At 34.4% G+C, this 22,813-nt stretch overlaps 1 protein-coding gene across 4 annotated transcripts in view; it reads right to left on the bottom strand.

Moving 5' to 3' along the window:
• DOP1A (DOP1 leucine zipper like protein A) overlaps positions 1-22,813 on the bottom strand; it is an 86,013-nt gene that overhangs the window by 39,047 nt on the left and 24,153 nt on the right. For 3 of the 4 annotated variants that reach the window (XM_016207340.2, XM_087817482.1, XM_087817484.1), the window contains 10 exons: positions 21,710-21,808; positions 16,452-16,551; positions 15,578-15,687; positions 14,529-14,637; positions 13,051-13,171; positions 11,670-11,789; positions 9,808-9,919; positions 8,888-9,121; positions 1,448-2,069; positions 279-553 (listed from right to left, as the gene is read on the bottom strand). In XM_016207340.2, coding sequence (XP_016062826.2) covers positions 279-553; positions 1,448-2,069; positions 8,888-9,121; positions 9,808-9,919; positions 11,670-11,789; positions 13,051-13,171; positions 14,529-14,637; positions 15,578-15,687; positions 16,452-16,551; positions 21,710-21,808 — 1,902 coding nt within the window. The remainder of the gene's footprint in view (positions 1-278; positions 554-1,447; positions 2,070-8,887; positions 9,122-9,807; positions 9,920-11,669; positions 11,790-13,050; positions 13,172-14,528; positions 14,638-15,577; positions 15,688-16,451; positions 16,552-21,709; positions 21,809-22,813) is intronic. The other variant, XM_087817483.1, reaches the window with a different exon arrangement.

Below are 22,813 nucleotides of genomic sequence, written 5' to 3'. Positions count from 1 at the left end.
CTTTCCTTTTTCAGGCAAAATTATCTCCTCCATGGCTTTAGTGATTTAATACTTGCCTTTATTTGCCTAATGTTCCCCTCATACTTATCTTTTTCCTCCATGCAAAAGTGGGGACAAGACGGGCAAAGCAGTACAGGTCAAGTGCGGGATCTGTTTCTGTACAGTAAGATACTGAGGCGTTAAACTAAGCCCCATTATCATCTTTAAAATCTTTGCTATGCAAACTATGTCCAGTATCATCTTAGTCATATGTATTTATGGATGTATTTAGAATTTACCTTGAAAAACTCAGTCTTCTCAGCAATGTAGTTCAGATTGCCTAGAGTGAGGGGAGGTCTAATAACCACAGCTACTCTTCCCTGGTTTGGACTTAAGGGTTGCACAGGTTCCACATTGTTGATGTTTTCCCCAGTGACCATGACCACAGACTGAGTCAGTCCCACCAGGTCCATGACTAGTGAAATAGCAACACTCTGCACACTGAAATCACTTGCTTGGTTGCAAGCATTCATCAGAGTCTGGAGCCACAGTGGAGGCTGCACATGCTCCCAGTCTGAAACAGAAGATGGAAGCCAACAGTGTTCATCACACTGAACCTGTCACAAATACTCTAACTTCCCAGTTAATTAAAAAAAAACAAAGCTCCTTTATTTACTACCTTTAGGTCTTGATCTGTTAACAAAACCATGATCTCTCACCTAGACTAGAAAATAAAGGAGTAACAAGGATTTCATAAGCTTGTTTTTAATATGTATTTTTTATGCCAACTTATACAATCTATTTTCTTGTAATGAAAGATTACATAGTAATCAAACATTATATAGTAATCACTGCACTGTGTGTACATATAAAAATTTAAATAAAGGTACACATACATACTAGTCATACTAAAAAAGAAACAGTGAGGGGGAAAAACTGGGTCTAAATGTTAGATTCATTTTCTCCAAAGAATAGAGTCAATTTCCTTCTTAGCTTCTACTCACTTGCAAGCAAACTGTGAAAGACATAAAAATCACAAACTTTTCCAACATATCAATCTCCCCATAATGACAATATCCCATTTTAAAAATCTACAAATTAAAATAACACTATAAAAATTTAATTGCTGCGCTGGCCAGTGTTGCTCAGTGGCTAGGATTGGGTCGAACACCTAAGAGTTTCGTGTTGGATTCCTGGTCAAGGGCACACACCTGGGTTGCAGGATGGATCCATGTGTGGGAGGGAACCAATCGATGTGTCTCTCTCACATCAATGTTACACCCCCCCACCCCACCCCCGCCACCTCTCTCTCTAAAAATCAATGGAAAAGATATCCTCGGGTCAGGATTAACAACAACAAAATGAACTGTCTAAAAATATTCTAGTTTTAATATCTGAGTGCTCCTGGAAAAAAAAAAAGTACACCACAGAAACTATCTGAATATGAATAAAACAGAAACTACCTTACCAGTCTCTGACTGCTCGGAATGTAACTCTGAGGTATGGTTCCCCTCGGCAATGTAAACTGGAAAACTTGAGCACTCCAAGAAGAGCTGGCAGGCAGCAAGGAAGGCAGAAAGGTATTCTTTGGAAGTTTTCTGTTTACTTATGTTCCTGTCTTTTACATCTCCATGTGAATCCCTGTCCCATTTTGAAGTGTCTCCTTGCTCTCGGCTGAGATCCCCATGAGGCTCTGTAGCCAAAGCCTGAGAGAAAGAGTTCCTCTGAACAATGTAGAGGTTGATGAGTCTGGTGAGAAACTGCTGGACATACTCCAAGCAGCACTGCATTGCAGTCTTTTGGACTGTCTTCCCACTTCGGGGTGCGGTGCCCTGAGTGACTATGGAAGCAGGCTGGATGATGGTTTCTTCAGACCCCACAGTGGAAGCCGTTTCTGTCTCAGAGGATGTGCTGCCAATCGGGATGGCAGCCACTCCTTGGCCCCCATTCAGTTCTCTGTCAATGTCGTCAGCTCGGTCAGCTTGATACTGTATAAACTCAGTGAACCCGCTCTCTGATGACTGACTACTGGGTGGATTTTCTCCATCTTCAAACACTTCAGTAGGATTTTCAAGAGAAACAGATGATACCTGGTAGAGATTGAAAAGAAAAAAGGCTGAGTAGCTAAATGTATACATTAGGAATTACAAATCAGAAATGACCACGTTTAGAGAGAAGTCAACTTTAGATTCCTATTTACAACTTAACCTATATAGTTAAATCTTAAAATAGTTTCTATAATTGATTTATATGTCTATGATAATCAATAGGAAATATGGATATGGTTCAAATGAATATATCAATTAAAGTAATTCACTAAATATTTACTTTCCACTATATGCATAGCATAAAATTAGGTTCATGATGGTAAAATATATGTACAAATTTCTAAGATCCATATCCTTGTTTTCAAAGGACTAACAATTTATTCAATCTACTTTATGAAAATACTTTCCTAATGCCTAAACAGTTCAATTTTCCTAATGTCTAAACAATGCAAGAAATGAGACATGCAAGGGTAAAAAATGATATTCTGGGAACTAGAAATAAAGTCTAATAGGTCATCCACACTTCCTTTACACCCACTTCAGTACAGTGGTTAAGGGTGCTGGCCGTTAGTCAGCTAAGGCTTTGCCTCTTACTAGCTTGGGAAGTTCTTTAACCTCTCCAAACCTTGGTTTCCTAAACTGTATACTTGACATGATGAGAATTCCTACATTTTACAGTTGCCGTGAGGATTAAGTAAGACAGGGTATGTAAAGTACCTGGCATAACACCTGACACTCAGCAGACATTCAGTCCACGTTAGGAATCACTCATCCTTAGTGATCCACTATTATGTCGTATTGATTTTTCCTCCTATATATGGCTAATCCATCCATTTCTCCATCTTCACCCCCCATCTTAGCCACCACCTACTTTCACCTGGACCACTGCAGGTCTCCCCACATTCATTTTTGTTTCTAGATCTATTCTCCACACTGCAGCCAGGGTAATTTTTCTAATACACAAATCTGATTATATCACTTGCCTTTTTCCCTTGAGTGTGTTCCTAGGGTAGAGTAAAAGCCTTAGTATAGTGCAGAGACTCACTCTGTGAGACCTTGGCTCCTGCCTACCTCAACAGCTGGATCTCCCTCTCTGTCTGCACTGTGCCCCTATCTGTCTGAGTGTTTGCAAATGTTCTTTCCTCTAACAAATGTTCTCTTCTTTCTACTTCACTCCTACCCAAATTTCTTTGGGGTTTCACTCAAATAATCCTTTCTGAAGAAAGCCTTCCTTGGCCCCCAGTCTTGATCAGATCCCCTCCTTTCCACATTCCTACCACTCCACATTTTCCTTCATACATTCATCACAACTATAATTAAATGTGCAATTATTTGTTTAATGTCTTTCTCCTAGAAAGAAAGGGCTGAAAAAGGGCTGAGACTGTGCTAGATACCCAGCATGAATGCCGAATGAAGACAGGCTATTTTCTCTATTTCAAAGATAAGAAAACTGAGGCTCAGGGAAGTTAAAAAAAAAAAAAAAAAGTTGCCCAAAGTTATAGCAAATAGGTTTATTAGTAGAAGAGCTCCAATTAGGTGATTCTAATGTCATGCTCTCTTCACCACAGCCTATCACTTTCTCTCTAACAGTAGGAGAAACTTTCATATTACAATGCCAAAGTCAGAGATAGCTATCAGAATTGAACTTGTCAATTTCTTTCCTTTGGAAGGTTAACAACCATCTAAAATCTTGTATTAATACATTTTTAAAAAGAAGTATGATTTAAATGGTAAAATTATCATTAGCTTATTATTGTAAAGTTATTTCTGTATTGCTTTTTTTAAAGATCATAAAACAATGGACATTAAATTACTAGAATTTAAGCTACAAAATTCAGTTAAACTTGCATACATTTATAATATTTAGTTGTATGGTCTATATTACATAACTAGGCTTCAGATTATTTTATAATAAAACAGCTTTCTGAAAATAGAAAGAAATGACATGCTTTGGAAATTGGAGATCCAATACTGGTTTTTTAAAAAATGTACTTAGAGAAGAGAGACAAAATTAGATTTATAATTTTTTAAAGAACCATTCCTTCACTTACACTTCAAAAAATTACAGAAAATACCCTCAGTTTTCAAATAATGATCATTATTCAGACATCTCAGTGAAGATAATACCATTGTGCTTCAGTAAAAAGTAGTAAAGAAGATATATGCCCTGGGAACATAGAAGAAAACTAGAGAGAGGGAGGGAGGGAGGGAGAGGGAGAAGGAGAGAGACAGAGAGAAAAGCACGCTCTAAGGTTAATGAACCATTATATATTTTTAAAAAGTATATTATTTAATTGTATTTCATTTATTACAAATCGATGTTCCTAATATTTTACCTTTAATGATCAATAAGTGCCTCCAGGTGTTTTCTACCTAGTAAATATTCATATATCTAAATATGCTACTGAGAGAATGCAAAGGTCCTTTCCCTACCCATTAATCTCACTCAATTAAAAAGCAAAACTTCAAAAGCAGTTAATAGCTGTTTTAGTTTTATTTCTAAGATCCGAGAGGCATAAAGTAAGGAAAAACAACAAATAAAATGAATTTCCCAACAACAGAATTATATCATAACAGAATGTCACATATAAATAATAAGCAGGTAGGAAGGAAAGTCAGAGAGACTGGTTTGAGTTTATGCAGGATAATCTTGGATATATTTAAATGGAATGAGGGTCAGTAATGTTCATTTCATATATGAAGAGCAATATATTAGGGCCAAGGAAAAAGTTTTAGGATTATTAGTTGATGGGAAAGGTTGTATGAGATCATCCTGATAATATATTTTTCCTGGCTGAAAAAAAACAAAAAAGCAACGGAAAAATAATAAGGGCAACTACACAAATCCTGGATTTAGGTGATGAACCTTATATGCTAGAAATTTTTAAACCTTTGTTTTAACATACTTCCCCTGCACCTATGTAATTTCATTAATGTTTTCCTTAATATTTGCTAAAAATATTTTAATATTATAAACTTGAAAGCTTTTAAGTTACTGATTTTGCCATAGGTGTTTCACAGGTGTTTACATATGTTACCAGTGCTGGATTAAAATCATTATGATTCTATTCAATGTCATAACATAAGCTTTAAGAATCTAGAAGACTGAATAAAAAGATTCTGGATTTCAAGAGCCTGTAAAAAATCTACTGTTTACATATGAAAGGAACAGTAAAGTCTAGATTATAAATATTTGGCCACTGAGCACTTGAAATGTGGCTGATTTGACAGAGGACCTAAAATTTATTTCAAGTGTTTCTGATAAAAATTTAGCATTTGAGCAAATGTGCTATAAGTATAAAACATACACTGAAATTTTTAAAACAGTACAAGAGAAAATGTAAAATATCTATTTTTTTTTGCATTGCATCAATTTTATATTCATTACATGTCGAAATCATAATAAATTAGCTAGAAAAGGCTAAATAAAATATAATTAAAATTATTTTCATCTGTTTTCTTAGTTTTTTAAAAGTGGCTATCAGAAATTTAAAAATTACATATGTTGCTGGCATTATATTTCTATTGGGAAGTGCTGACATAAACAGTTAAGCCTACAAAATGGTCTACTGTCACACATTTGGATCTATGCTAGATTCACTAAATGGTTAGGTATGCAATTTTACTGAGAAACTGTTCTGCTTTGAAGAAATAAACAGTTGACCCTGAACAACATGGGGGTAGGAGAGACGTCAGCCCCCCACCCCCATACAAGGTTGAAATACATGTGTAACTGTACAACTTTGTGGTAGCCTAGTGCAATAGCCTAGCCTATACAGGAATAAGTGAATCATTATAACATTTTTATGGCATACAGTATTATAGCCATATTCATAATACAGAGTTGGAAACATTGTTACATTTTTAAAAAAACACTTACTTATGATGATTCACTGATAAGCAGTTTCTTCAACAAGAGAAAGCGGCACAATGTAAGGAACTAGAATTCTCTGAGAGCAAACATAATGTATCATCCCAGCCCCACACTGAGGAGGGAGGGAGGAGGGGGAGAGGTTGGCCTTGCTGTCTCAAGAGTGGCAGAGGCAGAAAAGGCAAAGGAGGGGGACCAGGAGGAAGAGGGGGCAGGAGGGAAGAGTACTTGGTAAAACGTTACAGAAATACATGGTAATTTCTGGCCTTTTCCTTTTCATTTCTCTAAAAATGTTTCTGTGCCATACCAATCCTTCTTCCTCGTGTACTTTGTTTAGCTTTAAGCACCTGTATCATAGAAGGGTTCATGTCACAAAGGAAATTAAAAGCAATCTTGAATACGTGGAGCCCTTCTGCCAGACCGTCTGTCAACTTGTTTTCTGGCACTGCTGCTTCTACCTCCCTCTCCTTACTGTCTGGCACTAGTGGTCTAGAAGCACTCACTTCCATCAAGTTGTCCTCCATTAATTCCTCTGCTGTGGTGTCTATTAGTTCAATTTCTCCAAGATCCTTATGTTGAAACCCTTCATCTCCCACTTTTTTTTTCTTCTTCCATATTCACAGTATCTTTTATGATTTCCTTGACTGGCTCTGTCTTAAATTGTGTGAAGTCACTTACAACATCTGGGCACAGTTTTCTCCAGCAGAAATTTACTGCTTCAGGCTTGATGGCTTTTGCAGCATTTTATAGAACAATGACATCTTCAATGGTGTAGCATTTCCAGATTTTCATGATGTTCTACTGAGATTCTCTTCTCTTCATAGCACTTACAATTCTTTCCATAGAGTACCCTGTGTAATGAGCCTTAACCTCCTGACCTAAAGGCTGGATTAAAGACATTGTGTTTGGGGGCAAGTAGACCACTTCCAAGCCTTTGACACTGAACTCATCGGCTTCTGGGTGCCTAGGGGCATTGTTCAATATCGAACAAACTTTAAAAGGCAGTCCCTGACTAGCAAGGTACTTCCTGACTCCAGGGGCACAGCAGCGATGGAACCAATGCAAAGAAAGGGTTCTTGTTTAGGCTTTCTTATTGTACAACCAACCAAAACACTGGCAGCTGGTGTTTATCTTTTCCCTTCAAGGCTTTGGTTTAGCAGCATTATAGATAAGGGCAGTCCTGATCATAAACCTGACTGCCTTTGGGCAAGAGTAATGTTAGCCTATCCCTTCCTGCCTTAATGCCTGGTGCTGGCATCTCTTCCTTAGTAATAAGTGTCCTTTGTTGTGCAGGGAACTTTCGTCTGCATTAAAAACCTGTTCAGGCAGATATCCTTTCTCCTCCATGATATTCTTAATGGCATCTGGGAAATCATCTGCTGCATCTTGATTGAAAGAAGCTCCTTCTCTTGTTATCTTGACATTTTTTAAATCAAAACACTTTCTAAAATTATTCTCCAGCTTTAGATCCTTCACCTTCTTTTACTTTAATTTTTCACATAATGACTTCACTCTTTCTTGATTCATATTAGATTCTATAGGTATGCCTTTCTTACAGCAATCTTGCACCCACATAAAAGCTGCATTTTCAATACGAGATAAAAAGGTATTTGCGAGGTTTTTGCTCCTGCTGGCACAGGTATAGTGGCTGCTTCATGAATTCCCCACCCCACCCCCAACAATGGTCCTTATGCTGGACTTATTTATTTTGAAATGGCAGGCAACCACAGCTGCAGACCTCAATCTATGGAACATATCAAGCAATTCAACCTTTTCTTATACAGAGGTACCTCGGGTTTCGAATGTAATCAGTTCCGGAAGATCGAGTTCTGAAATGTTCAAAAACTGAGGGATCAACAGCCGACAGCTAGGCTTCAGGATCTTGCACTCAGCTGAAGCCCTGTGGCATGGCCGACTTCTGAGGAGTGTTTGGAGACCGAAGCATTTATCTCTGGGTTTACGGTGTTTGTAAACCAAAATGTTCATCAACAGAGATGGTGGAAAACCGAGGTACCACTGTAATACCATGACTTTTCTTTGCTTCTTGGGAGCACTTCCAGCATCACTAGTGGAATTTTGTCTCATGGTGTTATTCAAGGTTTACAGTATTGCACCAAACATGATAAAAAATATGCAAGAACCATGAGAGATCACTTCTGTACTGTGATATGCAATTTACTGTCTAGACAAACTGCTCACCCAGAGATAATTAGATAGTGTCACAGGGCATTTTAAGTGGATACTCACAACACTTGCGGTCACCGCAACAGCAATAGGAGGTGGCTATAAAATTATTACAGTAGTACCGTAGGTACTACAGTTAATTTTATGCACTTATATTTTCCTACTGCATCTGTTTACATTTCTCTCAATAGCAAATGGTGCCATGTACTATCTCTGTTTTCGTGTATAAGGTTTTTTTTTAATCCTCACCTGAGGATATGTTTTTATTGATTTAGAAAAAGGAAGGGGGATGGGAGAGAGGGGGTGGGGGGGGAGGGAGAGGGGGTGGGGGGAAAGGAGAAAAGGAGAGAGGGAGAGAAGGACTGAACGCCTCCCATACATGGCCAGACTGACAACTGGGGATCAACTTGCAACCTGGGTATGTGCCTTGATCAGAAATTGAACCCATCCCTTTTAGTGTGGGAAGATGCTCCAACCAACTGAGTTACACTGGCCAGGGCATGTGCATGTAAGTTTTGATAAATTTTAACTTTTTAATAATAGACGTGTATATTTTATGGTGGTAAATGATAAGACTATTATGTACATATATTTTGTGCATTTAGACATACCTAACTTTTGCTTAATTTTTTCATTTCTAAGCTACAGGTTCATCTGCGAGTTTTTTCAAACTGTTCCAAATCTCCAAAAATTTTATATTCACTGAAAAAAAATCTGTGTATAAGTGGACCTACACAGTTCAAACCCATGTTATTTAAGAGTCAACTGTAACTGGTCTAACAGCAAAATTAACAGCTAACATTACCTTTTTGTCTTCCCATTCTTTGACTGAGTTGTTCTGCCTACTTGGAAACTGCAAAACACCTCCAGAGCTGGCAGATAACAGTGGAGGTTGAACTTTGCTAAGGATCTTTGAGCAGAGCCTGAGTGAATCTGTGAGTTCAGACAAGTGCAATGTCTGGAGATGGCTTGTCAGGGCAGAAACCATCCTGAGCAGCAGCTGGGGCAAGTGTTCTGTCTGGATTTCAATATAGGTCTCCTGAAAATAAAAATGAAATGACAGAAGTTTAAATAATGTGTAACCCAAAAGTTATGTTATTTCATTGCTTTTTAATCTATATCAAAAAGAAAATAATATTTAATCATCTGTAATATTTTATATGTATCATGCTCTTAATTAACATTATATAATCATTTTATTATAGAAAATATATATGCCCAAACTCTCAATTTAATTATTTCAAAGCATATATTATAAAACAACCCCACCAGTTTTATCTGCTACATTACTGAAATTATAATATAACAAAAGTGAATACAATTAGTTAAAAACAAAACAGGCTGAATGTCATACCTGACACAGCACCCTCATACTTCTAGTAGGCTTCAAAATGAGAAAGCAAAGAATTTAGGAGATAAATGGGAAAAGATTTCCAAAAGTCTTCATTTAATAGAATTATTACTGAATATAAATGCAGCATTAAACCATTATACACTAAACATTTAAGATTTTAATAACATGCAATTATGAAGTATATTCCATGTATTATATAAGACTTGCATGTGTATTATGTATGTATGTCACAGGACAAAACACTTGGAAAATGTTATGAAAAAAAATTTAATATTAAAGATAAAATTTATTTGAAGATAAGGTTTGTCTTCAACATGAAATATTTGAACTATGTTAGATTTCCTCAATATTTTTTACCAAGGTCATCTTACCAAAGAAACTATATCCAACAAAAAATCCACCAGTAAGCAGAAATTGGTCAGCTGTAATTCAGATGACTCACTATCTCCAGGCCCAGTCTGGAGTCTGGCATGCATTGTCCTCCTAAAGAAACAAACCTCACTTTATCGAGTATACTATTAAGTGAAATGAACATGTGACAGCATTGTTTTTTAATGAGGGTCAACTCAGTATTGGGACACATACAGTAACATTCTTATGATAAAGTATATTCCCTTTTCTCCCAGGACACTACTGTACCTCTATGTGGAAAATTCCCAGAGCAAGATTCCTTGGTTTAACCTCTCCCTGCAACTCCCATCCCCTATTTCCAAGTGTTTTGGATGGGTCTCACTTTTAGGGACTTACTGCCTATTGCTCCCCCGCTATAGGTATCATCTCCTAGTGAAAAAGGATTATTTGCTGCTTTATTTCTAACTACAGGACCTTTGTTGATACAAACCTGTCCTCCTGAATAGTCACCCTCCCCCAACCTCATTCTCTCATGTTCAGAATGCATCCATCCTTCAAGGTTTAAGCTCAAATGTTACCTCCTCTAGGAGGCCTCTTCTGATTCAAGGAGTAGAGATCATTACTCCAACATTCACATCAACTCATATTAATTCTATACGACAATCTATTGCCCTACACTCTGAAGACACAAAGTTAAGAATATGGTACAGCCCTAACCAGCAAGAAATATAAACATATAGACAATGAATGTAATAATGTTACAGTGTAGGAAAAGTTGATTCTGAGAGACTTGAGGAAGTCACAAAAGGCTACTGAAAAATGGGTGACCTCTATGTAGGACATTACTAGATGGTCAAAAGAGAAAAATATTTTCAAAGAAATAGCACTTTGAAGAAAGTGCAGGCTCAGCATCATGAAAGTTAATGTGTTTTCAGGGAATAGTCTGGGTTAGATAAAAAAGGGTGTATGTTTGTAAATGTAGAAATGAAGACCAGGTGGCAAAAAGACACTCATAATTCCTCAACATTCCTACCACATTTTAATCTCTTTACTAAGGCACTTGCAACTTTTAATTTAATACTATGAATATGTATGTGCATGTCTTACTTGTTCTCACTGAAAGTCTTTGAAGACAGAGACCGGATATGCCTAGCATAAAGCTTCACAACTGGTGCTCAGTATCTGCCTAATGAATAAGCAAGCAATTTTCTAAATCATTAAATGTATGATTAATGTATCACATCGGCATTTGGTTTTAAAAGACTTCTTATCCCAAGTTCATGCATGCTTACTTTTTGAGTGTATGCTCCTGAGGCTTGAAAGGTTAATCTGGTTCTGGGAGAATTTGGGCTACAATCCAGACAGAGATTCTACTCAGATTCACTAGTATTCTTGGGTTTCTAGAGCACTTTTTAAGCTTTATGTCCTAGGGGGTGGAGGACTGTTATCACTCAACAGTGATAATATGGCTGTTTCTATGGCTTTAGGAACACAAGTGTGATACCAAGGAATTTTTTGTTATTCAAGTGGGAATCACTTTGGGAATGTGTTCTAAGGCAGCAGCCACAAATTTGCTATTTTCTCTACTACAAAGAAAAACTGGATTAGTATAGAATGGAGAGGGAAAATCTTTCATGTATGCTGGTGATTGATTAACTCACCTCTAAACTCCTTTTCAATTCTAAGATTATATGATCAATAATTCTATATTCTAGAGTAACAGGGTAGAGCCAGATTATGGCTATTAAATATATAATAATTGTCCAGAGCAGTGGTAGAATGTATAAAGAACATTCTTTTCATTAGATTGAAGAATTTAAAACACAAACAAACAAAGGTTGGCTCTGAATGCTATTAAAATGAATGAAGTGGTTTCACATACCTACAACATTCTTCAAACCATCGTGCAACATAATCCCACATGTAATAAGGCTCAAAGGAATTAAAGAGAAGGTTGGCAGTTTTAATCAGCTCTGCTGTTTTCTTATTTTCTCTTAATTTACTAGAAAAGCAAAAGAAAAACAAAAACTAATAAATATTAACATTTATTTTTCCAATTTAAACTTAAATACAATGTGGTTAGGGCAGTACATATTCCTAGGCAGCTGTCAGAAAGCCTGCTAGTGAAAAAACTGGATCAGATAACTTTTATCTGCTGCCACTCTCTTATTACATGATGTGTAATTATTTTTCCAAACTTGAGTTTTCATAACTCAACTACATGATCAAGATCAAAAATCAGACTTACATAAGAAAAAAGCAGTTGTACTTCTAGCAAAAGAACAGGAAATTGTTTTTGAACTATTTTGAGTACCTGACTCTTAATTTGGAATTTTGTTTCCCTTGACATATATAAACTGAGTAGTAACTCGATTTTTACAGCCTTGATTTTGAAATAACTTTGCTTTCCTGAACTGTTCAAGATTTGCTTAAGTTGAAGGTTATTTGTTGAGTTTCAATCTAATATTCTTAGCTTGCAAAACAACAATAGCAAAAAGCAAAAACAGAAAAACTAATACTGTATATAGTCATTATTACTGAAGTCCTATTGGGGGAAAATAACTTTGTTATTTCAAGTGGGAATCCTTTAGCTCATTAATTACCCAACTACCTACCATCTCCTGCCACCCTCCTTACAATGAAAACAATTATTTTTATATATAGTGAGGTACTGTCAATCCATCTAGCAAGTTGTAGCACATACCCTTGAATTAAAAACTAATTAAATACTCAACAAGGCAATATAAATTATTACACAGAGTACAGAATGAAAGAGTGTACCACTTCAGTCAATATTAACTTCTCCAACAAAAATTACAAGGTATCATATTTATTAGAAATAAAAAACTGCCTTAAAATATTTTAATATATAAAAGTATGTTTTAGGAAAAGTCCCAGTTATCTCCAGTCTAACCAAGGATAAAATAATGAAATGAACATTATGTAAAAGAAATTGCAGTCTTAGAACCTTTGTCATATTATAATAAAAGAGACTGGAAAAGTGGTAGGCTGCTTAAAGTAGAGAAGAAATAAAAAAGTAAGACTTTGTCAACATCTATCTATTATGGACTAGGAGAACAGGATATGCTAATTTCATATGAATTATCCTGGGCACTTAAAAATGTATTTAAATATATACACCTGAAAGAAGAAATAACCATAACTTGAAAAAAAAAAAAACTCTTCAAAGTACACCTGGTGCCCTCTGATTCACTTAATTCTGTGTTCAAGTCATGTCATGCTTAGTTTTTTTGGTAATCCACCTGCTTAACTGAGCATGATCCTTGCTGAAGGGTGGTTCCATCTGAAGATCCAATTCTGCTTTGCATTGAGAATATAAAGTTCTAAATACTTCAATTAGGACATCTTCTAGAATTACAGGTCCTAAAATTAATATACGCATTAAAGAGAATTAATTAGCACTGGCAAATCATGATTATCAAAAACCTGGCCAAATTAAAGAATGCCTTAAAACAAGTATTTTTTATTGAATTTATTGGGGTGACATTGGTTAATAAAGTTATATAGGTATCAGGTATACAATTCTATAATACATCACCTGTATATTGTATTGTTTACCAGCCAAAGTCAAGTCTCCTTCCATTACCACTTATCCCCTCTTTACTCTCTTCTACCACTGCCCTCCTCCTTTCTCTTCCCTCTGGCAATGACCATATTGTTGTCTGTGTCCATGAGTTCTTTGTTATTTCTTTGCTAAAAACTTCACCCATCTCACTCAGCCCCTAACCCCCTCCCCTCTGACACCTGTCAATCTTAAAACAAGAATTTTTTTACAATAATTTTTTTCAGAAGCTAAACTAAACTTCACATTTTGATAAGCTAACAGTAAAATAGTAAAATAACTAAACAAATGTTTAACTATAGGCTGACATAACAGAAATTACAGAATCAAGGAAATTGGCTTTGTCAATTAATAGCTGTTATTTTAGACAAGTTATTTAACTTCGAGTTTCCTCATCTAGAATGAGGATAATAATACCTTACATGACTATTGTAAGGGTTATGAAAAATATTTGTAAGGTGGGTAGCATAACTCCCAGATATAATGACTATTCAGTAAATGATACTAATATTACTATCTTGAATTATTTAAGTAATATAAAAATGCACAGGGCTAACCTTTATCACTATAACAGACAGCGATCTCCTTTAAAGAATTCCTGAGTTTCAATCTATTAGCAAATAATAGCTATAATAAACCATCAAAGGCACTGATACAACTGCAGTTATTTTTATATTTAAAAGTTTTTGTTTTTATTTTAAGAAATTACATACTATATTATTTCATTTCTTCTGTGCTAATATTTATGTATTTTCTTAATTTTTGTCCTAGGTGCCATAATTAACTTCCAAACAGACTTAATTATATAAGAAATATACAATAAAGAAAGGGAAAATACACAAGACAAAGGGGTGTGCACAAGAAAGTTGAGGGATACAACCCAAATATTTTTGCTCAAGTCCTTGAATTCTGTGAACTATAGGACCATTGTGACATATCATAAATGTTTCAATTTCAGTCACTTAATCAGGATTAAGAAAAGTTTAGAGAGCATCTTTAAAATGACTTCTCCACTACACATAGATATCCGATAACATATCAGAGTGAATGTTAGGTAAGAAATTGTTAAGAATGTGTATTTAAGGGCTACCTCAAAATATAGCACTATTTCTAAATAATAACTTTGCCTTATTTTTATTTTAAATAAGTATATATTACCTAGCTCAGGTTTGTCTAGTAAACTGATTAAAATACGAAAAGGTTTTAGATCCTGCGTTAAAGTGCTCTCTTCTCCAAATCCATTCATGTGTAATATCCCCACCATTGCCTACAGAAAAGAAAAAGTACATTAGTCATTTAAGTAAACATATTCAAATATTTTTTTCTAAAGAAAAATATTTTTAAATATTTTTAAAAGTATACGTATTTTTAAAGATAAACCACCATACATAAAGGAGATTTATATCCCTCATTGCTTTTCTGAAGCTTTTCACTGAAGTTGGCTTTTTCCTTCCACCAGGGGGGAAAAAATGTTACATTCATTTTTCTTGAGAAGAAAAAAGTGCTTATATTTTTTTTCTAGAAAAAGAGTGAATATTAAAGAAAAATCTAGAAAAATAAATTCATGAATTATTTGATTGTTTGCCCAAAAGATAAAAATATTTCTATTTAAGATCAACATGCACCAAACTCTGCCACATCATATGGTAGTGTCTGCTAGTGTGCGATTATTTTCCTATTGGTGACACAAAACCACCTATATTCTTATAACCTTCATTTTAAAATGCTTCAGATACTATGTATTTTCTTAGTTTATTTTGAGATATTCTGAATATAACTGAAGTAAAAATAGGATAAAATAAGCCTATGGTTCATTTTAACATACCCATTACAACAGTAATTTTATGAAACATTTAGATTTCTGTTGCAACCCAAATTTCCCTGGGGCTTCAGACGAAATAACACAGGTCCTGCCCCATTATTGGAAAGGCTCCAATTTTTATAGGGCAGACAGGTGAGAAGCTAAAACTGTTTTAATAAAGTCATGAAAACTAAAAAAATAAAATCTCTGGACTTACAAAGAAGTAAGTCAATCTTATGATTTCTTATTCATTTTATTATAGTCATTTGTTTATTATAGTCACTTAGGAAGTTTGTGAGTCTTTGTGTCCACCTTTTCAATTATGAATTAATTCAATTAAGTCAGAACCCTGAGTAACTCTAGTGGTCAGAGATTAAACAAAAACTAAAGTGAAAACATTCGTTACCTGAACCAACAATTCTTTTGAAAAGGTAGTAAAATAATAAGTGGCATGTTCTTCAGGATTACTGTGTCTTGTGCTTCTGGGTCCTATGATAGCACCGTTGTTATCAAAACCTCCATGAAAATAAATTGCAAAATAAATTAAAATGAAATTCTCAAAACTGATGTTCACTAACACTAAAACAGCAAGTATCTCAAAAACAGCACTAAACACTTACCGATTAGTAGCCCAATCAATGTAAGCAAGAGAGATCATTTTAGATAGTTTAATAAAGGGAAACGAATTCAATACAGAAGTGAGTATCATAGAATGCTTTCAAATTATCCTGTTTTTTTCTTTACCTAAATCTTACCAACAGTGAAATAACTGAAGAGTCAGAAAATCCAAATTAAGCGATATTGTGTCCTCTCACTCCAGATGGTAAGGAGTTGTGAAGACAGGCCAAACACTGAAGAAAAGTATGAAGAACAAAGTGTGCGCGATGCTCTACTGCTGGAGTGAGAGACTCGTACCATGCGTGGGACAGTAGTACCAGTTCTGATTCCTTTCATTACTTCAAAATTTTAGGAATTATGTCTTTATTTTGATTATTTATTCTTCTTTGTCTACATACTTATAGCATAACCACCTCAGTTTATAAGGGCAAAAATATCTTGTCAAAGAGAACTGACCTATGGATTCAAGTAGCCTCTTCCACTAAGAAGCTTTTGAAATTTCTTCATACAATACACAATTAATAGTGTTTATATTTTTATTGTCCATTTAAGCAAACTTTTAGTTTCTTCATTTAGGACATAAGTACAACTTGATAATACTTATGTGTAGCAAACTTTCCTCCATCTTTTCTCAGCTAAAACTACACACATCAAACACCTACCTAGAAGCCATGCATAAAGTCTTCGGTTCAGGGACATATCCCTCCTTAGTACTACATGAAGGGCTGCTGACAAGATCCTGATCATATCTGGTCGAGTGGCCTGAAAAAGTCAGGAATATGGTTGTATTTAATCACATACAAAACATTATTTTTTCTATTTAAAAACAAACATCTTACAATACATTGAGAACTTTCGGGCTTATGTACTTTCATACACAGGAATTATTACTCCTGTTATACAGATTAGAAAAAAATAAGAAAAGTTAGATAACACAGCTACTTAGCTGCACAGCTGAAACTATAAATTATTTTAACCTCCGGTTTAAAGTTTTTTTTCCTAATCAATATTAGCAAAATCTGACACAAAACAGAGAAAATAGAGCACTGTGGGACAGACACTAAAAAAGTCATATGCCTTTAGTCTTTTACATTCATAGAGTCAAATGAAGTCTTTCATTGCTTGTTCTTTTTAAGATTTTATCTCATTGTATTTCAAACATATAGAAAAAACACAGAAACAACATAATGAATACTTTTATACCCATCACCTCGCTTTAAAATCTTATTTTTTATTTTTATTTTTTAAAATTTTTTTAAACATATCTTTACTGATTTCAGAGAGAGGAAAGGAGAGGGAGAAAGAGACATAGAAACATCAATGGTGAGAGTCATTGATTGGCTGCCTAGCCCGCAACCTGGGCATGTGCCCTGACCGGAAATCGAACCCCAATCTCCTGGATCCTAGGTCGATGCACAACCTCTGAGCCACGCCCGGCTGGGCATAAAATCTTAATATTTTTTTATCTTACTCCAGATCTTTTAAAGAGAAATAATTCATTTTTTTCTTTACTTCTTTCCTAACAGTCCTTGAGATGTTTAAAAATTATTTACTAAAGGAGATACGGTTTTAGATAAAAGATATGAAGTTAAAAGATAAAAGAAAGCCAGCTAATTAAATTGCTGTTAATTTAAAAAATATTACTAGAAAATCACTTTAGAACAGAATCTTGGAGTCTGAGCATGAGAAAGTAACATAGAAATCAACTACTTAACAACTACTCTAGAATAAAAGACCAGAGCTTCACAGGGCCTAAGTACTTAGCGAAATTCAAAAGCCTGGTTAGTGCCCAGCTGGATAAAGAAGTGACTTCCTGTTAATCAAGCTGGTAAAAATTTTACTACACCATGCTTCTTGACGATATTAGGAAGGGATTCACCCAGCTTATTTCTTTTAAAGGAATCTTAGAGAAGTAATTGAGATGTTACAGAACACAGATCAACAGCTGACAAATTATAGGCACTCATCTAAACACAAATGTCTTTCATTAATCTAAGAAATTCTTAAAGTCTGGCTCCTGGATTCAAAGAGAATCTCTCAGACCCTTTCAGGAGGTCCACAGGGTAAAATTACATTCATAACAATAGAGAGATGTTATTTGCCTTTTTTGCTATGTTGATATTTGCTCTGATCATGTGATAATGGGTAAAACTGTTGGCATCTTAGCAAGAACAGAAGCAGTACAGCAGCAGCATCCACTGTACTTGTAGTCATTGTATTTTTATTTTTTTTACTGCCCTGTACTTGCAGTAAAATAAAAAAACAAACCAAAACAGTGTTTCATTTAAGAATGTTGATGACACAGTGAAAATTTATTTTATTAAATACTGACCCTTTTAGTAGTATATCTTTTAATATTCTGTGTAATAAAATGGGAAGACACATAAAGCACTTCTGTGTATACTGAAGTATGATAGATGTCTCAAGGAAATGCATTTGTATGAATTTTGAAGTGGCCTACCAGCTTTTTCCCCCACCAAATACTTTTACCTGAAAGAATGATTGACACAAACTATGATTATCATGCTTGGATACTTGGTAGACATTTTCTCAAAAATAAATAAAGTGAGCCTGTCACTTCAAGAAAAACATTAATATTCATTATTACAAATAAAATATAAGCTTCCAAGAGAAAAGTAAAATTTTTGAAAAATTTGTATTTGGCTTGAAATTGCATTGTGTTGAAGTGAATTGGCTTGAAAGCTTCCCAATACCTAAAGGACTTTACTGATGAGATCAGTAGTAACAGTTATAAATATGAGTTTGTTATTGTATAATGAAATGTGTTAACATTTGGAAGATCTGCATAATTCAGTAAACCAACATTTTCCACATAACCAATCATAATGCTACAAAAGAATGTATGGGTAATAGATATGTTCAAAGTGCAAGACAAAACAGTGGATTTTAATGAAACAGAATATTAAAAAGTTCATTGATATTGGTAGATTCCATATTACAACTAATTTTTTCTTTTTTTAAAAAAATACGTCTTTATTGATTTCAGGGAGAGGAAAGAAGAGGGAGAGAGAGAGATAGAAACATCAATGATGAGAAAGTCATTGATTGAGCCTGCAACCCGGACATATGTCCTGACCAGGAATCTAACCCCATCGCCTGGATCCTAGGTCGACACTCAACCGCTGAGCCATGCCTGGCCGGGCTACAACTAATTTTTTAAAACTATAGCTTGTCAAGTTTTGGTGTAGTATCAAAGAAGACTGCTATTTTACTATTGAAATGCTACTCCTTTTTCCAACTTATGCATCAGTATGAGATCAGATTTTCTCCATATACTTCAATCAAAAGAAAAAAATCACAACAGATTAAATTCAGAAGTGGATATAAGCAATCTGCTTTCTAGTATTAGGCCAGCCATTAAAAATATTTACAAAAATATAAAGCATTGCTACTCTACTCACTACTTTTACTGTTTGGGAAAAAGTTATTTTCATAAAATATGGTTTATACTAATGTGATAACTTTGTTATTCTTACTTTTAAATGAATTAGTAAATATTTTAAAAATTGTCAGTTTTTCTGATATGATATAGATACATCTAACCTACAAACGCAAAAGATATTTTAGAATCCTTAATATTTTTAAACAGTGTAATGGGGTCCTGAAACCAAAGCATTTTAGAATTGCTGATTTATCTTTTCAATATCAGATATGTAGATTATAAATACTGTGTCAAAATTTTTAAAAGTACAGTCTTCCAATCTTACTGCTCTTAAAAAAGTAAAAAGTCATTTCTTGGTTACTACTGACATATTTCTGATATGAAAAAAATTCTAACAATCTCAAAGGTGTTAGTACCAAGAGACTAGGGTCAACACATTCCATGAAATAATGACTCCTCAACTGCTGAAGCTCCTAACAGCAATCACTCTTTTGGGATAAGGGATAAGGTAATGAAGGCTCTTAAGTTACAATTACAATGAATACTTCTAAGTGTCTATTATATGCAAGACATAGAAAGAGGGAAAGCGGGGAACAAAGATGACTTTGTCTAGATCCTTATTCTCAGGTAATATAATGATTTGATACGGTAATGGAAGAAAGAATGTTAGAATTGGGTCTGGGTAGGGCATTAGTTTTAAAAAACATTCAACACAGCTATTGTTTTCATAATACAAATTATAGAAGATAAGGCTTGAGAAAATCTTGGTTGGTGGGGATACAGAGGCGGTGGAGTAAGAAAGGACTGAAGAAAGCTCAAGCTGAAAGAAGATTGAGAAACAGCAGTTGGTGAGATTACAAATAAATTCTTCTCAATTCAAGTCTATAGAGATTTAATTCTTCAGATCTTGTTGAGTCACCTATCACAGTACACTGAAGGACTAAAAATATTGAATGTTTGCAAGGGAAGAAAGCAATGGGAAAGTTTAAGAGTAAAGGTCACTGTGGTTTTAATTTGCCTCTCTCTGATGATTAGCAAAATTGAGCATTTTTTCTTGTCTCTTGGCCATGTGTACGTCCTCTTTGGAGAAGTGTCTATTCAGGTCCTTTGCCCATTTTTTTAATTGGAATGTTTGTCTTGTTGAGTTGTATGAGTTCTTTGTACACTTTGGAAATTAGCCCTTTATCAGATGCATCCTTGGCAAATATGTCATCCCATACTGTGGGGTGGGGGGGGTGGGGAGAGATTAACCAAAGAATTTATATGCATATATGCATAACTTACAGACACAGACAATAGTGTGGTGAAGGCCTGGGGCGGGGAGTGGGTGCAGGGTGGAAGGGGTCAATGGGGAAAAAAGGGGACATCTATAATATTTTCAACAACTAAGATTAAAAAAAAAAAAAAAAAAAAAAGAGTAAAGGTCAATAAAACTTTTTAATTAAGGGCCATACAATATTTTAGGCTTTTGAGCCACATATATTTCTTTGGCATATTCTTCTTTATTTTCTTTTATGAGCCTTTAAAAAAGTTAAAATTATTCTTATTTTGTGGGCTGTTTGCCCAGCCCTATACTACTAATTTAAACAACATTGAGATGTTCCGGTGAGTGTTCCTGTGAAAAGCTATAGTGGAATAAAGACCACTGGTTTAAGGATCGAAAGACTCCAAATAGAAACTGGGGGTGATTTACGTCCCAATTAGGGACAGTACAGGCAATGAAGTATAAAATTCTTCTATTATTGATAATTCAATTTCAAAATGAATAAAGTAATAAAGTTGAGCATGGTTGATCATAATGAAATTCACTAGTTATTTACTAACCATAGTTCTTACAAAAACCTCAAATAATAGCCTTTTCTGCTAATGACTTTTAAGAAATAAACTTACATTTCCAAGGTAGAAATTCTCTTATTACTTTTGTTAGACATGTAGTTCACCTTTATGAATGCTTACATACTGGTGTTCTAAATCATTCCTCGTTAAGGTTTAGAACTCAAAAGAATTTAGATGACTTCTTTAAAAATGAGGATACTGATTAAATTAAGTTCCAGCAATGAAATGCTTCAGTCATGATTTGTTAAGTTAGTTGCTCCCATTTGTAATAAAAGCACTAGAAGATATCACTGTGACTCATTATTTGCCAAAGGTCTGACAATCTTAAAGTCACCAAACCAAGAAAAAATAACATCAAGGACAGAGATAACACCTGGGTAGAAGGTCTGGGTTCAGAGTCCTGGCTCATTCATAACTAGCAATGAGTACTTCCTGCTTATTATAGTTTAGAACTGTTTTTTAAAGGTACAAAATAATACATTTCAATTAACATATTCTTATCCAAATTAATAAACCTTTTTTCTTTATAATTTTCACAAGTTTCACTCCTTAAAAAGGAACTTGCTTTCCATGTACTTACTAGTTTATAAAACAAAATAATCCAACTTAAAAAACTACACATCATAAATCTCTGATTTTATAAAAAATGCCTTATATTAATATCAGCATTAATGTTTTTACCTGACTCATGTGGAATGGAAAACAGAAGAGTATGAGGTCCAGCGTGCTTCTCTGTACAAGTACACTTGAGTCCTGCACTGAAGTACTTACTGCTTCTACCTAAAATAAAAGAGCCTTTAATATCTATTATCTAATATTATACTTGGAAATATTTACCATGAAAATGTTAACAACTCTTCATTTTCTCCCATAAATAGAAATATGCTCCTGCGCATCTTATCATTAATTAAACATATGTACATTACTTTGAATAGGTAAATATATTATGATGTTTCAAAAATTAAGGAGCACAAAAAAATATACAGCAAACAGGTGCTCTGCCATCTGAGTACTCCAACCACTCAATTTCCTTTTTGCAAGCAACCATCATTACTAGTGAATGTTTTCTGCAAGTATAAACAAACAAAACCACAGAGGCATATATCTAAAACTCTTCCTTTTTCATTTAAAAATATATTTTGGCAATCATTCCTTATCAGTACATAAAATGCTTTATCATTTTTTATGGCCACAGAAGTACTTTATTTCATAGATAAACTATAATTTACTTAACTAGGCTCCTAATAATAGACATTTATACTGTATGCAAACACTTATTGTAAATAATGCTGCAATATACTTATGTAATATCAAATACATCTGTAGGATAACTCCCTCAAAGTAGAATTGCCAGGTCTTAGGGTATACACAGCTGCAATTTAAATAGTGTGATGCTTCCTATTAAGGCTATATTATTCATGTTCCCACCAGTTTCTGTTTTTCCACGTTTACCCATACATTTTTAATTTTTGCCAATCTGATATATGGAAACAGGTATCTTGGTATATTTAAATTTTTATTTCTCTTATAAATAATGTTGAGCACCTTTTCATATGTTTGAATTACTTTTATTTCTTAGGTAAATTATCTGTTCAAATGCATTTTCCCACTATATGTATTTATAGTACCTCTCTGAATAGTAGGGAGATTAGTTCTTTCACTGTGACATGCTGCAAATGTTTTTCCAACTATAGAATTTGCGTTTAAAATTTTTTTTAAAATGACTTGTTTAAAACTTCTATCATATCATTGAAAGGAAATGTGAAAAACAATACATCTAAAGAT

This window comes from Miniopterus natalensis, chromosome 5 (assembly GCF_054644295.1).
Source record: "Miniopterus natalensis isolate mMinNat1 chromosome 5, mMinNat1.hap1, whole genome shotgun sequence".
In the NCBI taxonomy this organism is placed as follows: domain Eukaryota; kingdom Metazoa; phylum Chordata; class Mammalia; order Chiroptera; family Miniopteridae; genus Miniopterus; species Miniopterus natalensis.
Note: the sequence above shows the minus strand (reverse complement) of the source record. Positions and strands in the feature narration are given on the sequence as shown.